This window comes from Corylus avellana, chromosome ca4 (genome assembly GCF_901000735.1).
Source record: "Corylus avellana chromosome ca4, CavTom2PMs-1.0".
Classification (NCBI taxonomy): domain Eukaryota; kingdom Viridiplantae; phylum Streptophyta; class Magnoliopsida; order Fagales; family Betulaceae; genus Corylus; species Corylus avellana.
In genome coordinates, this window is record NC_081544.1 from 36,618,504 (window position 1) to 36,633,065 (window position 14,562).

The 14,562-nt window shown below is 42.2% G+C and overlaps 3 protein-coding genes across 5 annotated transcripts; 2 read left to right on the plus strand and 1 right to left on the minus strand.

Moving 5' to 3' along the window:
* Positions 1-282: 282 nt before the first annotated feature.
* On the plus strand, positions 283-5,483 carry LOC132179442 (U-box domain-containing protein 44-like). Of its 2 annotated transcripts, XM_059592172.1 has the most exons (4): positions 283-617; positions 1,407-2,735; positions 2,832-3,129; positions 3,199-5,482. In XM_059592172.1, the coding sequence occupies exons 2-4, from the start codon at positions 1,518-1,520 to the stop codon at positions 4,773-4,775; spliced, it is 3,093 nt and encodes a 1,030-aa protein (XP_059448155.1). In that variant the 5' UTR covers positions 283-617; positions 1,407-1,517; the 3' UTR covers positions 4,776-5,482. The 2 variants fall into 2 exon arrangements, with proteins under 2 accessions (XP_059448155.1, XP_059448154.1); XM_059592171.1 differs by having other exon boundaries at positions 1,407-3,129; positions 3,199-5,483.
* An 821-nt stretch (positions 5,484-6,304) lies between these two features.
* On the plus strand, positions 6,305-7,236 carry LOC132180074 (uncharacterized). Of its 2 annotated transcripts, none has more exons than XM_059592919.1 (3): positions 6,305-6,503; positions 6,602-6,883; positions 6,958-7,236. In XM_059592919.1, the coding sequence occupies exons 1-3, from the start codon at positions 6,343-6,345 to the stop codon at positions 7,016-7,018; spliced, it is 504 nt and encodes a 167-aa protein (XP_059448902.1). In that variant the 5' UTR covers positions 6,305-6,342; the 3' UTR covers positions 7,019-7,236. The 2 variants fall into 2 exon arrangements, with proteins under 2 accessions (XP_059448902.1, XP_059448903.1); XM_059592920.1 differs by having other exon boundaries at positions 6,964-7,236.
* A 3,586-nt stretch (positions 7,237-10,822) lies between these two features.
* On the minus strand, positions 10,823-13,469 carry LOC132177478 (DEAD-box ATP-dependent RNA helicase 21-like). Its single transcript, XM_059589818.1, has one exon. The coding sequence runs from the start codon at positions 13,332-13,334 to the stop codon at positions 11,142-11,144; it is 2,193 nt and encodes a 730-aa protein (XP_059445801.1). The 5' UTR covers positions 13,335-13,469; the 3' UTR covers positions 10,823-11,141.
* Between the last annotated feature and the right edge of the window lie 1,093 nt (positions 13,470-14,562).

Here is a 14,562-nt window from a genome sequence, read left to right on the forward strand (position 1 = left end):
TATTATTTTTATTATTATTCTCGTCTTTTGTGTCGCTGAATGAGAACCCAACGCGCTTAATTCGCACGCGGGAACAAAATAGTAGTGACCACGTGGCTGCGCTTTTACGCGTCATAGAAACCAAAGGGAGAAATAGAATACAACAGCTAAGCGAGGTTAGATTCAAGCTTCAAAGTAATTATAATCTTTTTATTATTATTATTATTATTTTTATTTTAATTGGGTGTGTGAAGAATTCAACTGGGTCCCCGACAGATTACCACATTTTCACAGTCATTGTCCTTCCCCCTACACCAGTTACCCACCAGGACTTTTTCGTCGTTTGAACTTGATCGACCGACCAACCCAGTTTTTTCCCGTTCACACTCTGTCTCTCTTTGCATCCTCTCTCGTCTTCGTTAAAATCCTCCACACTGTTTCCATGTCTATCTATTTTACACAACTACTTGTAGTTGTACAACCCCGGCCAGCAGCATAAGTAACTGCGGTTTGCTACCTCCGTTTTCACCAAGTCAATAGCAACCAACCAACATATCGACTGGAGAGACACAACCACGGGGGAATTTTCGGAGTATTAATTTCCGGTTTGAATTTGCCTTTGAGAACCAGCTCTACAGGTGAGACAAACTCGAGCTCCTCATATTTCTTTTTAGTCTATTTTTCTTCTAGGTGTGCCGGAGTTGACTAATATGCTTATAACAATATAACATGAATGAATGTCTGTCACTGCTAAAGTTTTTTATGGACGACTGAAATTTATTATAACAAAAAAAACATCTCTCCAGCAAAGAGCTGGAACTCAGATGCAAAGGAAAGCATCTACTTACAATTAGTTTCAACCAACGTCCCACCAAACAACCTGTACAATCTATACAGACCCATAATCTCAATCTTCTGAGATATTACAGACTTACTATATGTAGCAAAAGGATCACCTACAACCAGCACACACAATACACAACAGCTTAAAAAAAAAAAAAAAAAACACCCAAAAGAAATTATCCAGCAGCATCACCAGAATGCTAAACCACAACTTAATCGATGAACAATTTCTACTTAATAATAGTAATCATACCAAATGAATTCTAATAATTCTCTTTTATAAAATATTGTGAAAGCATTGCTCACCGGGGCGACTTAATTTCTCTAGGAATAACCATGGCTAATTACTTGCCCAATTTTCATTGGAAGTAATCTCCAGCCAGATTTTCAGCTTGAATCCCAACAATTATTAGCAATTCCACCTTTAAAAATGCTTCAAAATACAGTGCATCTCTTTCCAGCCACATAGACAGACAACCTGCCAGTAAAAAGAGCGGGTATGATGAAAGGAAAATTTTGTGTAGTCCAACTTTGTACTACTGCAGATCCAAATGCTAAATGTTTTCTGATTTGAGGATTTGCAGGAATGAATGCCAATCGAGTTGCTAGGAATTATTGGTGAAATTGACTGACCTAATAGGGAGATCAAGATACCCAATCCATACCTTAAAATTTCAGCAACTTCAGATAATTCAATGGACTTCAAAAATGTAGGAATCGTGGATGTAGGGATGGCAGTAGTGCAGCAACTATGGAATGAGGTAACACAACAGGCAATGGAACTTGGGAGTGAAACAAGCGATGTCGTGCTTAACAAGGGCAGCTTTCAGGAATTCTCCAAGACTATTTTTGAGCTGAAAATGCTCCTTGCTTCGCTGAATGCCCAGAAAATTGTTGATGCAACACATTCAGAATCCACAACCGCTGCATTAGAGACCTTGAGTTTTCAGCTGAAAAAAGCCTGCAAGATCATTAAAGATTACAAATCTGGAAGCCGCATCCGTCTCTTATTTAAGTCACACTCAATACTCTTGCAGATGCAGGATGTTGCCAAAGATATTGCCAAGGCCATTTCCTCGTTTCAGCTGATCAATCTTGACATCGCCCTGAACTTGAAGAATATGACTAACCAGATCATTGACAATCTGAGCACAATGGAGTTTCAGTCAGCACTAGCAACAGACAAAATTGCTTCAGAAATAGAGGATTCAATATCCCAGAACAGTAAGGATCAGGAGAACGCTGTAAAGCTCCTGGGGAAGATTGCAGAAGCGGTTGGTGCTAGTATGAATGCATCCATGGTACAAAATGAGCTGGAACTTCTGAAGCAGGAGAAAGAAGAAATGGAAGATCAAAAGAAGCAGGCAGAGGCACTTCAGTTATCGCAGTTGATACAGTTCTTGTACAGTACAGAAATTGTAATGAGGCCACAGGACGAGATAATTGCCGCATACCACCAGCAATACCCAATTGATTCATTCATATGTCCATTGTGCAACAACATGATGGCAGATCCGGTTGCGATCCTTTGTGGCCACAGCTTTGAGAGGAAAGCGATACAGGAACACTTCAAAAGTGGAGAGAGAAAGTGCCCCACCTGCAAACAGGAGCTTCTATCTATGGACCTTACTCCAAATCTTTCTCTTAGAAACTCTATAGAAGAATGGAAACAGCGGGATATGGACTTAAAATTCCAAGCTGCGGTGCCTGGAATCACCTCAAATGACCTTTCCAGACAGAAAAAGGCCTTAGAGAATCTGCAAGTTTTGCTGGAGGTACCTTCATATGCAGCCAAGTTTGCGGAGGAAGGACTCATACGAAAGTTGGTGGAGATCCTAAAAGACAAAGAGCTAGACAGTGCAGCAGCACTAAAATGCCTTTACTGCCTAGCTAAATGTTGTGACAATCAAAAGGTAAGCAAATGCTGGGTAATAGTATCAGCTCACCACACTTCCATTTCATCTATAAACCAACTAAATGTGAGAACTTTTGTTGCTTGGAACTTGCAGGAAACCATTATTAAAGCTGGGGCTGTTCGTTGCATCGTGAAGCAGATATATAAAGATGGCACAGAACCTGATGCCATTGCAATCTTGTTGGAGCTGTCAGAAAGAGAAACACATGCGGAGAAAATTGGAAGTACAAAAGATTGCATTCCTCTTTTGGTTTCTTTACTCGCTAACAATAACCCTGACATTTCACAGAAAGCCCACAAAGTGTTGCAGAACCTCTCCTCCAACACACATTTTGTGGTCAAGATGGCTGAAGTTGGACACTTCCAACCATTTGTGGCTCGCTTCAACCAAGGTAATATTATTTTCCATATGATACCTATCAACTGGCAAACAATATACCAACCTGGATCTCTCCTTGCAGGACCTCAAGAGACCAGAACATTGATGGCTGCAGCATTGATAGAGATGCAACTCAAGGAGAGCAGCATTAAGGACTTAAAAAACAAGCAGTTCATACATAATTTAGTCCAGATGCTCTCTTCTAGTGCCCCAGCATGCAAAGTAGCTTGCCTCAGATCTATCAAAAAGCTTGTAGAGTACCCCAAGATGGTAAAGCGACTTCTGAAAGACCCTGTTACAATACCACATTTGCTTGGTCTCATTTCATTTGTCAGGTCTGACCCACATGAGAAACAAGAAGCAGCTGAGATTCTTGCTCTACTGATTGGAGCCAGTCAGCAATTTGAACTTCAGAAATATCGGGGCTTGCAGGAACTGCAATCAAACCACAATGTCAATCTCCTTTTGCAGGTCGTAGCCAGCTCCGATCCTAAAACTAAGGTTAAGTTCTTACACCTGCTGGTTGAGCTCAGCCAAAAATCTGAGACAGCTCAAAACCTAATTCGATCAGATGAGGATGCAGTCGGGCAACTCTTCTCTTTGCTTCACAGTGACCAGCCTGTGGTGAAGCGGTGGACAATGAGGCTCATATACTGCATTTCTGAAGGTCATCCTGCTGGGGTTCCACTACCACCGTCTCCTGCAAAAGAAACAGCAATCACCACCCTGGCAGGCATCCTCATCTCTTCACCAGATACTGAAGAAAGGTCCATTGCTGCTGGAATCATCAGCCAGCTTCCAAATGATGATGTTGATATTGATGAGATACTCCGCAAATCAGACACATTAAAAGCCATTCATGAGGTGATTTGCAGTGCCGATGAGGAAACTGATGGAAACATGGCTCCTGCTGGCCATGGGCCTTCTTTGCTAGAAAATGCTCTAGCTGCACTTTTACGATACACAGAACCTACCAAACCTGAACTTCAGAGGCAAGTGGGCAAACTTGAACTGTACCCATCGCTGGTTCGTGTTCTCTCCAGGGGAAGCTCACTTGCCAAGCAGCGGGCAGCCATTGCACTTGCCAAACTATCCCAATATTCCACCAGCCAGTTAGTCTATGATGCAACCATCGTGGCAAATCAAGCCAAGCACTCCATGCCACTGATGAATGTGATGAAGCTCCTAACAAACATGTCCCGGTGTTGCTCAACCTCATCAGAGAATGTAAGTATATGTTCCGTTCATGGTGCCGCTTGTTCATCTAGAGATACATTCTGCCTTGTCAAGGCAGATGCAGTGAAGCCACTGGTGCGAACTTTGAGTGAGACGGAGTCTGGTGTAGCAGAGGCAGCTTTAATGGCACTTGAAACATTGCTAACAGAGCATAGCACACTGTCTCGTGCAACTGCAGCCATTGTGGACAGCCAGGGAGTGGTGGCCATTCTACAAGTCCTGGAGAAGGGATCCTTGTCTGCCAAAACCATAGCCTTAGATCTCTTCCAGAAGATCCTAAGGAATACACAGATCGCCGATACATTATTTCAGCGGTCCGAGGGGATCCTCATCCAGCTTCTGCATGATGCTGAACTAAAGAAAAAAGCAGCTTTGGTGCTAAAGCAAATGAAAGTTCTTCCAGACCAATCTTCATACTTCTGAGTTCATTTGGTTCTAAAGCAGGAAACTAGAGTAACGCATCTGGTCTTCAACCGTATAACATCAAAAGGGGCCTCGTAGAGTGTTGAAAACAGTTATTGATGCACTACGCGCTTGACAAAACTTGATAGCGAAGGAGAATGAATGTGCTCAAGATCGAACTTCAGCTTGGGAACGTTGAAAGTTTTCTTGGTGAGATAATGCCATGCTACTGGCTCTAATATTACGATCGAGATGATGGACCTGCCAAAAAGTAGGCAGAGAATACCGGTTCAATGATCTCAGACAATTTTATTACACAAGTGTACATGTGAATATTTCCAGGAATAGAAACAAGCATAACATTTCTGATGGGCATAAATACTAAATAGCCATTGTTGGCCTTGTACAGAAGCTGCAGCAGCACCTGAAATCAGATTCTGCGGATTATATTTATACCATCCAGTTTTCAAGCTACAGTCCACTTCAAAGATAAACTAAACAAAAATCTCCGCCTGATAGTGTAATTGTCACTTCATTTGTAGGAGAATCGGTACATAGTTTAGAAACCGACGACGTTATTTTGTATGACATGGGACAATATGCAATTTTTTTGTGTCTCAGACTCGAGACATGATCTCCAATCAATGTCATCAATGACGCGGCACATGAAACTGAAAACCATAATTTTGTGTTAACAACTTTCGCTACAAAAATACGAAATGTGATTGATTGTATACAATACACTAGAGAAAATTAAACAAAAGGCCACAAAATTTTAAATTAGCCTTAGCATTTCCTCCTGCTTGGTTGAAGCTTAAAGCCTTAAACAATAACAATAGAGAGAAACGAGAAATATGGCGAAAACAAGATTCCACCCCCTAATTAATTCCACAACATGAGGGAGTAACTCCTTAATTTATAATAATTCAAAATTAAGGTTTATCATTTATGGAAGCAAATAAGCAGCAGAAAACAATGGAAAGACAACACAAAAATAGTGTAATTAGTTACGGGTGTAGGACCTCGTCTTCAAATTCGTACTCCATCTTCAAATCAGCGACATTCAAAATCTCCGGGACTTCGTCTCCATTGCGCTGCAATTTGATGAAGACGCAGTCCGAGCCAGTATGAGCAAAGCCCGTAAGAATTCGGAGGCCCAGGAAGGAAGTGTCTTTTACTACTTGCTGGTTGCTAGGTCGCAAGACCTACAGGCTACTGCAGCGTAAAATTGTGCAATTGGTGGGCTGAATACCAAGAAGAATTTGAACTGTAAATTGTAATGAAGTACAAGTGTTGGGCCAGCAAGCCCCCTTATATTTTGTGAGTGGTGATACGCATCTTAATGGATAGATTAGTCATTAGTGGTGGTTTACCGTGTATTTCCATTGACAAAGTCATCATTCTAAGCTCCGCTCAACGTGTCATATATACAGGCCACAGCATTGCCACACCACATGACATCATTGACATGGGCTCTTGAATTTGTTCCACTATATAATTAAATCAACCCCCTTCCTTGCCTTCTAAACCCAATCGAGTCGTTTCAAAATTGAAGATTAATTTTTCCTTGTGTCTAACTAGAAAAAAGATGGCTTTCAGGGCAACTGTAAGTGCTTCACCTTCATTCATTAATAAATCAATGCTGACCCGTCTGGGAGGAAACCGGTGGTTTGCATCCTCAACCACTCCCAAAATGAAACTGTTTACACCAACCGTTGATGCTACTCATGCTGATAAACTTAGTTCCAGGTTGGTTTAATACTAGTTACATTGCATCTTCCAAATTCCAATCCTTTCCCTTTGTGTATTGTATTAATTTTTTCTCCTCCTTTTTCCTATAATTGCAGGATGGCTATGAGGGCGGAGTTTGCTCCAATCTATATGGTGATGGGAATGGTGGTTGTAGCAATGAGTATAGCGACACACACGGCCAAGCAGCAGCTCATGCATTCCCCGGCGGTTCACGTGAGCAAGAAGAGGAGAGAATCCCTACCGGAAGTGGAGGATCCAGACGGTGTGCTTAGTTCCGCCGATAAGTTTGTGAACAAGTCTTTCTTGAGGAAGGTGGCTCACATCCAGGACAGCAAGCCTACTCTCCCTGATCCTGTCCGCCCCAACCCCTTTACTAGGTCTGCTTGCTTTGGTCTTTTTCGCTTTTCGGTATACATATATGCATGTGCTAATGAAAATTGTTTTAGGAAAGTCACAGGCCTCGAAATGCAGATACCCTTAAATCGGCTGGAGTGGATCCTGCTCGCCACTGACTTCAAGCGCCAAATTAATATATTGTCTTTCTCTCATCTATATAAACTATGGTGTCAAATTTGTACATACAATTAATTTTTGTTTTTCTTTGTTCATAACTTTATTATGAATACCATACGTGCCCTCCCTAACTGAAGACAGTTGCATGTGAGAGGAAAGAGGCCCTTCATTTCTTGTTTTTCCTTTGTTTGTTCAAATAAAACCAAGACACCGTTGCATTTGTAATTTACTTGACGCGCAGCCAACAAAAGTAATCTCTCTGTACAAATGTAGTGCCTCGCCAATAGCAGAGAATCTACAATCTGGGGTTCTCCGATCTAGCAGGTAATCGGGCTACCAAGAAAGCAATAGGGCCTTGAATAATTGTATTTTGACCCACACATTTTTAACATGAGAAAAAAAAAAAAAAAAATGCATCCTTTCAAGTTTTGCAAATCTAGAAAGGATTAGAACTTAGAGACCAAAATAGAATCTCAAGAAGACTCGATGCATCATCCTTACACATTAAAGGCTGATACTGCTGGTTCATTGTAGAGAACAAAAATTGATATTCAGAATAGTATTACTGCAACAGCACAAATGTTCGAGAATACCATTTACCTAGTAGCAATGCTGATAACCAATTGCAATACCTAAAGCATAGAGAGTTGCTTGCGTAATAGAAATATCACTCCGACATGACACCAACAGAACATTGTCTAGAAGGGGGCAACAGCTTGCAGATCATGAGATGAGAACAAATGAGAGGCAAACCAAAGCATAATATGAATTTTTTGGCAATGTAAGTGAATGAAAGGATACATTGCAACTTTGATTCAGTTGCCATTTCCAAATAGTATATCCATTTATAAATATAATGCAGGACCTCTATAATATATAGCCATAATGTTTGCAAAACCCACTGACCAGCCCAATCTAAAATTAGAAAGGGGAATATTAATTACATTCAATATTTCAACACCAATTCAGCAGTATAGCAACATAAAAATGGACAGGAAAGAGAAAATATGAAGCATCAGAGAAAAATAGAGAAGGAAAAATATCAAAAGACTAAGTTCAAACATATGGGACTCGATTTCAGCACCTTCCAAAGAAGAAGGAATAACATGTACCCTAGAACAAAAGTCATATAAGTTCTGCCATAGTGTATTATGCCTTTTCTTCGGAACAACAAATGGAGATGATATTGGTCCATTTTGCTTCAAACTAATAGGAATACATAAATTCATCATCTTAATGGGGGCCAATACAGAGAAGAACAGCCGCTGAGAAATTTGATGATGATCTTCATATGGGAGAATCTTATCAAGTCATAGAACTGATCCCATGCCAATAATTTGCTGGTAGCTCCAATTTTATTCAATGGGGCCGTTGAAGATGGAAGAAGAGAAACAGTACGACATCACACAGCAAAGGCATTGTGCATGCAATAATCCAAGCAACCACAAAAGTACGACTAAGATGCATAATTTATCCCTGAAAGACATACATATTACTTTTGAGGTATTAATTCAAATAATTCTACCAACTTAAGAGAAACACAATCTTCCTTCAGTGGCACAAGAGGCGTATAATTTCAGATGAGACCCTACTACTCCACAGGGAATAGGGCTTCTCTATTAATTTAGAGAGGAAAACATTATTGAAGATGATCTCAATAAATCAGTCCCTCCATTCCAAGTAACTATCAGATTCATAGCTTGAGAAAAACTTTCATCCCCGTATTTCACTGTATTTGAACAGTACCGACATGCTAATTTTGTAGACATGGTTATATACACAATCTTGCCAAAATGCATACTAATGGTTTAAGCTTCAAGTTTGGGAAACCATTTAAATCAACAGAGTTATGGATAAAGGTTTTGATCTATTTCAATATAAGTAAAAATACTGGGGGCAGGGAGAGGCCAACTCACTATGTATGAAGGGACACTAAACAACTAAACATATCTAAACAACATATTTGTTTTTGATAACTAAACATATCTAAATTCTGTATCACAAATCATTTCCAGATTTCAGATGTAATTTGGTACAATGTTTAATTTTTAAAAAGAAATTTAATCTCATTAAAAGCGCAAATAGGCGCAAACCCCTAGTTAGAAAGAAAAAGAATAACATAAGTGTAGGAATTCTGACCACCAAAGTGGTAGTCGAGTTGGTAAAACAGCAGGGTTAAGTCCCCTCCTTTCTTCCTAGTGGTCGCATGTTCGAATCTACTTGCAGTAGTAGTTGCGTGAATCAGATGCTACAAAGAAGGGGCCTTATTGGCTTGCACTTTGGTGGGGTTGTAGCGACGGACTCGCCTTTCCAGGCAGTAGTTATGGCTCAAGCCGAACATTCCACAGCAGGTGGGAACCCCGATGGTCACGCCCAAGGGGAGAAATTACACTGGTCACCCATTCACATCCTCTTTGCTTAGTAAAAAAAAAAAAAAAAGTAAAGGAATTCCGAAAAACTGGAGAGGCAATGACTATTGTACACTGCCAACCAAGCATAAGAGATTTGAATAAAACAACTTTTAACTCTATCATCGATCTCCCATAGTTTTTGAAACTCCTTGCATTCTGCTCTATCCAAATGCCCCATGTTAAGCACAAAAGAGCCAACCTCCAAGATTCTAAAATGCACTGATTTCCTAGCTAGCCAACAACTCTACCACCCTTCTTCTAGGCATGACCCACTCTATACCAAAACGATGGAAGATCACAACCCACAATTCTCTAGCCACTTCATAGTAGAGAAGTAGGTGATCAATAGTCTCCACGCTCCTTTTACACACACAACACTAGTCCGCCACTATGACGTGTCATTTTCTTAATTTATTAGAAGTTAAGATTCTCCCTAACGCTGCCGCCAAAACAAAAAACGCAACTCTTGAAGGAGCCCTAATTCTCTCCAGACGCTCTTCCAAGACTATAAGAGATTTGTTGCTTTTTGGAATATATCTCGCCATTGCCTAAAATCCTCATATCTGCTAACTAAAATTGAAGTTTACTAGCTCCCAAATGTCCTTGACCAAGACAAAATATTCAGAGACACACTTCAACACCTTTTCATTCTCTATACACAATCTTCAAAGCTAATTCTTTTCATATCCCGCCATTTCCTAAAACCCTCGTATCTACCAACTAAAGTTGAAGTCTACTAGCTCCCAAATGCCCTTGACAAAGACAAAATATTCAAAGACACACTTTAGCACCTTTCCCTTCACTATAAACAATTTTCAAAGCTAACTCTTTTCACTCAGTTGGGCATAATCTGGCTTTCTTCTACTCTGATCTACAGACTCAATAAGCATAGAAGCATGTTTTATTGTTCTTTGACTTCTTTCTTTCCTTCTTCCTCCCTAATAATTGGTGATAACTAAAAAAGGGTGCTTTCCTTATTGATGTCATTATCTTTCTTCTTCGACCAACTTTCAACCATTAGACAACACTAACAAAGGTATTTATCAAATTTCCACCTGAAATATAACATACATAAGCTGAAGGCACCATGTATGTCTAATACTTCCTGTAGTAAGAACTATCGCTCATCCATATGCCACAGGAATGTTCAATTAGACTCACTACAATGAATAGTCATTCAAGACTCTCATAGGTCTTCACTTCTGAAGTTACATAATTACTATAACACCACCCTCAGCTTATCGCATTATCAACATTGCTACACCCATAACAAAAGCGGAAAAAAAATACACAAGCAAGTACTATGCAATAAACACATGGTGTGAGATGGCAATATATGGCAGACAATTAAAGATGATTCAAAAAACAATGCTGCCGGTAAATATCAATCAATCAAGTAAAAATCAGCAGACATTAATGAAATGGGAGGTCAAATATTATAACATTCTCCACTGATACCATCGTGAAAATATTCCTACTCTAATAATCAGCAGGAGAGCAACTATACTGCAGCAGAAAAAAGTAATGACATCAATTACCGCATCAAGGGCAGTAGACTTGAACAATCAGGTTCTCAATGATTATATTCCCATCAGAAGAGCAATGTCAGTTCCTTGCCTGAAGAACCAAGTCTCGGCAACCAAAACTGTAATCTGGCACAACGAGATCGAGCCTTCACTTGAAAAAAGCGTCTCTAAAAACTTCAAACTTGTCAATGAGCAAAAACAGTGTCATTGCGTCTTGGTGGTCTATCAGGAATTGAACCCGGCTTGAACTTGGAAGCCTCGTGCCTTGCAAGCTCAGGAGGAACAGGACTATTATTCTGGATAAGCATCTGCTTGAGATCATAAAAGACATCAGTGTCATGAAGAGTCAAGAATGTTGTGGCCACACCAGTCTTGCCCGCACGGCCCGTTCGTCCAATACGATGCGTGTACATCTCAATATTCCCAGGCATATCATAATTTATGACATGGGCCACATCAGGTATGTCAATTCCACGTCCTGCGACATCAGTGGCAACAAGGACATTGAATCTCTTGGTCCTAAAACCCTCGAGGCTAATTTCCCTCTGCTCCTGTGACTTCCCACCATGCAAAGTTGTCACACGGTAGCCTGCCTTATCCAAGTTCTTCGCAACGTTATCTGCATTCTTCTTAGTGTTCACAAAGACAATTGCAGTCCTATCGCCAAGTTCGTCAAGCAATCTCTGTAACCTATAAAACTTCTCCGATTCCTTCACCATGTTCACGTGCTGGGATATCAATTCAGTGGCCTTTCCAGCAGTGCCTATCGTTACCACCACAGGGTTTCTCAAATACTTTCTCGCAAGGCGCTCCACAGCAGGCGGCATGGTGGCACTGAACATATATGTGGTTCTGTAAATCTTCTTCTCATCAAGCTCTTCATCTTCGTTCTCGGGCTTCAAATTGCTAGAAGGCATGGCATCCAAGACACCCACAACCTGTGGCTCGAAACCCATATCAATCATGCGATCGGCCTCATCAAGAACAACATAGTTGCACTGATTCAGAACCGCATAGCGCCTCTCCAAGCAATCAATCAAACGTCCCGGCGTAGCAATGACAACCTCACAACCTTGCCTAATCCTAAAACCCTGCTCCTCAATGGACTGACCGCCAACAATGGATACCACTTTGATCCCCAAATGCTTGGCGAACTTGTTAGTCTCCTCCTCAATCTGCTGCGCAAGCTCGCGGGTGGGAGCCATTACAACGGCATAAGGGCCTTCGGCCTCGTTCTCTTCACTCATGGGAGGAAGCCTGGTAATGTATGTAAGCATGGGAAGAACAAAAGCAGCAGTCTTACCAGAGCCAGTCTCCGCAATCCCAATCACATCGCGCTGTTGCATACCGAGCGGAATGGCCGCCATCTGTATGGGGGAGGGCTTCTTGTACCCCGCTTTCTCCACCGCCTTCAACAGCTCGGGACTCAGTTTGCTCTCGGCCCAAGCCCTCATGGGTCGAGGGATCTTGGAGCCCTTGTAGGAGATGTTGAAGTCCTCCCTGAATATTCTCCAGTCTCTCTCGGTCATCTCCTCCAGCTTCTTCTCGCTCCAGTGGCGATCCACCCTCATGTCGAAGGTGTCGTAGAGATCAGCGGCTTGTTCCTTGAGCTTCTGCGCCGCCGCCTCTTCGGGCCTCTCCTCCACGCCATCCTTTCGGCGAATCTCCTCCCGCATCTCCTTCTCATTCTTGGCGGCTAGCTTCTTCTGCTCGCGGCGGTCCACTCCGGCACGGAAGCCCCGTCCGAACAAGAGCTGGGCCTCGTGAGGGTTTTGGTAGAGAGCGTTCATGTCGCGGGAGGTGTCCTCCGTGTTCTCCCAATCGAAAGAGAAGCGGAATTTCTCGCTCGGTTTGATGACCCGCTTCTTGGGCTTCTTCGACCCCAGGTACTGCTCCTTGATGGCATCCAGCTCCTTGTCACGCTCTCGCTCCGCCAATTTCTCTAAGCGTGCACGTTCGCGCTCGCGAGCCCTAGCCTCCTCTTCGCGATCCCTCTCGCGATGGCTCCGCCGCTCAAACTCACGGTCCCGGTCGCGCTCTCGATCGCGTCGGTCACGGTCACGGTCACGGTCACGGTCGCGGTCCCGGTCGCGGTCCCGGTCGCGGTCACGGTCGCGGTCCCTGTCGCGGTCGCGGTCGCGGAGGCGGTCTGAATCGGAGGGCTTGGAGTCATGGTTGGAAGTAGAGGTGGAGACGTCAGAGGGGCGGCCAAGGGAGGAGAGGAGCTCTTGACGGCGATGGTGGAGTTGATCGGCTTCTTGTTGACGGCGTTTGAGGGCCAATTCTTCGCGCTGGGCTTTGGTAAGGAAGACTGGCTTCTTGGCGGCGGCGGTGGTGGCGGTGGTTATGGCGGAAACGTCTTCGACTGAACGTTTCATGGTAATGGCAGTAGTGATTGGAGGGAAGGGAGACGTCTCGCTTGGGTGACTGCAGGAGGGGAAAGATGCACACTCCTAGACTCTTCTGGAAGATGGAAACTGGAAAGTGGTGTTGGCTTATCACTTATGGGTTGGGGCGGATGGCACTGCGCCTGCGCGTTTAGTAAAGTGAAATGAACGACATGGGGCCGTGGGGGACAGAGTGTCGGCCCAACCCAACTTGAAGGCTCGAATCTTATCAATTATCATAAACATAAACTGTCGCGTGCATGGGCTTCTTGGGGTCTCACATTTTATGATGAAGGCCCATTTTAAGATTATTATATTAGTTTCGTAGTTTTCGTCCACGTAACATTTTTTTTTTTTTTTGACATGTCCGCACAAGAGAGGAAGGAGGATTCGAACTAGTGATCTCCACTTCATTAAGTGTGGTCCTAGTCGATTGAACTACCTCTTGGGAACTTCGTCCACATAACATTGGGAACGAGGGTAGTTGCATTTTTTCGTCATCATGATGTTATCCATAAAGATTAAAGAATCATACAAGTCAACTTTAAATTAGGCGGTTGATAGAATGGTTGCATATTTCAACCCTGTTGTCCATTAGCGGATGTATATTATTGATCCACATTTCTCCTCAAAGCTATATAAAATTAGTGATAATTGCAATAATGTTTGGTGCCGCAATTACTTAATTATTTCCCTTTCATTATTCAGAAAAAGTAAACGTTGATTCAGATATAGATATCATATAGGAGAATGACTTTTGTTATAGTTTAAGCTGCCAACTTGTTATCCAAAGTATTGTAAGTGGCAAAATTGATTGGTTGCGTCTAGGGGGTCAATCTCAGGCTACAATAACATGAATAGGATAATGAAAACTTGCTAATAATGCAAACCCACAAGTCGTAGTTGCCAAATATGATTTTTTTTATATGTAACTTTGAATGGTTCTAATGGTACACTATGTACGGTAAGGTGCATTGTACTCAGGCTTCCACACTTTTTGTTAAATATAGTGATAATTAGAAGAGTAGTCATCACATCACATGATGATAGTTACTTGGATCGCTGGCAAACGGAGAAGACAGAGATGGAGAGAGGGATGAAAAGAGGCTCGATCTCGTACCAAAGCAAAGGGTCCACTCAGGCAACCCATATACTTAGCCCTTTCCTCCTCTTTGACTAGGGATTTATATAGGTTTTAGGGTCCATTTGGATGTGCGTT